Source organism: Palaemon carinicauda, chromosome 21 (assembly GCF_036898095.1).
Source record: "Palaemon carinicauda isolate YSFRI2023 chromosome 21, ASM3689809v2, whole genome shotgun sequence".
In the NCBI taxonomy this organism is placed as follows: domain Eukaryota; kingdom Metazoa; phylum Arthropoda; class Malacostraca; order Decapoda; family Palaemonidae; genus Palaemon; species Palaemon carinicauda.
This window is the reverse complement of record NC_090745.1, coordinates 81,116,079-81,118,938: the sequence shown is the minus strand read 5'-3', so window position 1 is coordinate 81,118,938 and position 2,860 is coordinate 81,116,079. Positions and strand designations below refer to the sequence as shown.

General features: G+C 39.7%; 1 protein-coding gene across 1 annotated transcript; it reads right to left on the bottom strand.

Annotated features, from left to right (window-relative positions):
* Positions 1–1,985: 1,985 nt before the first annotated feature.
* LOC137615006 (protein FAM200A-like) lies at positions 1,986–2,492 on the bottom strand. Its single transcript, XM_068344640.1, has one exon. It carries the CDS (start codon positions 2,490–2,492, stop codon positions 1,986–1,988), a length of 507 nt encoding a protein of 168 aa, XP_068200741.1.
* Between the last annotated feature and the right edge of the window lie 368 nt (positions 2,493–2,860).

The window sequence follows — 2,860 nt, the reverse complement described above, 5'->3', positions numbered from 1 at the left end:
ACACTAGGACATCATCAGCAAAAGATGATACTAACTTTATAATATTCTTTTCTTATTATTATTATTAAATGCTAAGCAACAACCATAGTTGGAAAAACAGGATGCTATAAGCCCAGGGGCCCCAACAGGGAAAATAGCCCAGTGAGGAAAGGAAATAAAGAAATATAAAATATTTTAAGTATAGTATCAACATTAAGATAAACATTTCCTATAAAAACTATAAAAACTTTAACAAAACAAGAGGAAGAGAAACTAGATAGAAATGTGCCCGAGTGTACCCTCAAGCAAGAGAACTCTAACCCAAGACAGTGGAAGACCATGATATAGAGGCTATGGCACTACCTAAGACTAGAGAACAATGGTTTGATTTTGGAGTGTCCTTCTCTTAGAAGAGCTGCTTACCATAGCTGAAGAGTCTCCTCTACCCTTACTAAGAGGAAAGTAGCCACTGAAAAATTGCATTGCAGTAGTTAATTTTTAACCCCTTGGGTGAAGAAGAATTGTTTGGCAATCTCAGTGTTGTCAGGTGTGTGAGGACAGAGGAGAATCTGTAAAGAATAGACCAGACTATTCGGTGTCTGTGTAGGCAAAGAGAAAGAACCGTAACCAGAGAGAAGGGTCCTATGTAGTACTGTCTGGTCAGTTAAAGGACCCCCATAACTCTCTAGCGGTTTGAAACCATTAACTTCCTTTTTCTACGTGTTTTATATTCAGATAAGTAATTAATTTGAACAATGTAGAGCCAGCACAGCCTTACTTTATTCCACTACTCACGCTCACTTTTTTGTTCTACTTTTCCTCTATGTCTAATGTAGTAGAGTCTCCCACATATACTCCAGCTATAGAGTTTATTAAACTGGCATGTACTTTGTATTTTTTTTTTATATTTCTATCAGTGCTTCTCTTTTTATGGAGTCAAAAGCTTTTTTGAAATCTAAAGAGGCCACTATGAGTTTTTTTTCTTATTTTTGAAAGTTTCTTCGACCACGTACCGTAAAATGAATATATTATCCTTAATCCCTCCTCTCTCTGTAAATCCAGCTTGACTATCCTCTATGGCAGTGGTTCTTAACCTTTTTCATCCCATGACCCCCCGGGACTAATCAGAGTATTATTATGACCCCCTATAATAGATTTGGAAATAATGAACCTTGTCAAAGGGTCAAGTAAAAAAAAATACAGGAAGACCATGGTTTACTCCTATACAATTTTATTGTAAACACCACAGAACGAAAACCTTGAAAAATTCCACTTTCCTAGCCTCTACAAATGCCAGAAAATTATAAATTCCAAAGAACTATTCAACATCATACAAAATGGTTTACTCCTATACAATTTTATTGGAAAGACCACAGAACAAAAACCTTGAAAAAATTCCACTTACATAGCCTTTACAAATGCCATAAAATTATCAATTCCAAAGAACTATTCAACACCATACAAAACCTAGCACCTACTTCTCATTCACTCAGTGTGATGGTTGAAATTGTTTTGCAGCCATAAGTCTATCAAAGCGAGGACCAGTGTTCGATAGGCAACACCTCATGTCAGCATCGATGACAAGCCTATTGCGTGCCTTCGTTTTCAGTGCAACCATTGCTGAGAATCCAACCTCGCACCGGTAGGTTGACGGGGACTGAATCAACATGGTTAATGCACGCATCGAGAGAATAGGACAGTAGTCCTTCACTTTTGCCCAAAATGTTGGGAGCTCTTGTTCCGCAAAATCGAGTTTTAAGCTGAGAATCCTCACGAATTTGATAAAATTCTACCTTAGCAGCAACATCAGTATCACTGATGGCACTATCCTTTACTGAAAAGGGTCTATAGATCCACGCATCAGTACAGCGGTCGTTTAGTCCTGGAAAGTAACTTTCGATGGCGTCATTTACTGCCAAAAGATGAGTGGAGATCCCCTCACGGAACTACATTCAGCATCTGGCATGGAACCCAGGAGAGTCATCATCTCCGTGAAGAAAGCGATGTCACCGTCCTGAACTCTTTTCTGGTAAAAGTTGAATCTTGGATTTGAACGCTGCCACTTTGTCCCGAGCTGTGTGCATCATTGTAACGTTTCCTTGGATTGAAGTATTCAGAGAATTTACTTCCGAGAAGAAATCTGCCAAGTAGGCAACCTTTGTTACAAAACAATCATCCTGCATCTTTTCATGAAGAAGATTCTCCTTTGCCGTATGACCACGTTCCAACAGCATTGTTATTTCTTCGCGAAATTGTAGCACGCGATTTAAAACTTTGCCGTGTGAGAGCCAACGTACCTCTGTATGAAATAGTAGAACAGAAAATTCAGCACCCATTTCTTCACATAGCAATTTAAAAATCCTTGAAGTTGTTGCACTTCCTCGTATATGGTTCACAATCTTTACAACGTCAGTAAGCACTTCTTGAAGTCCAGGTTGGAGAGTCTTCATTGCCAAAGCATACCGATGAAGCATACAGTGAGTGAAAGAGACATGTGGAGCGGCATTCTTCATGAAGGCTTTGAAGCCCGATTTGCAGCCGGCCATAAAAGGAACTCCATCTGTACACACTCCAACAAGTGCGTCCCAACCTAGTTCGTGCTTAAGGAGAAAGGCTTCAAGGATTTTGAAAATATCTTTTCCATGAGTGGTTGTGGCCAGTGGTTCAGAGAATAGGTACTCCTCTTCATAACTTCCACGTCAAGGTAACGAACATAAACAATAAGTTGGGAACATAAAGCAACATCCGTTGACTCGTCCAGTTACAATGAATAGACTGGGCTACTCCTCACAGCAGCCACTACTTGCAGCATAATATCGTCACTCATGTCCGAGATCCGACTCCTGACTGTATCATTCGAAAGGGAAATAGCCCTCATCTT

Coding starts and splice junctions, on each gene's coding strand:
- LOC137615006 (XM_068344640.1), bottom strand. CDS start 2,492: ATGAAGAATGCCGCTCCACATGTCTCTTTCACTCACTGTATGCTTCAT.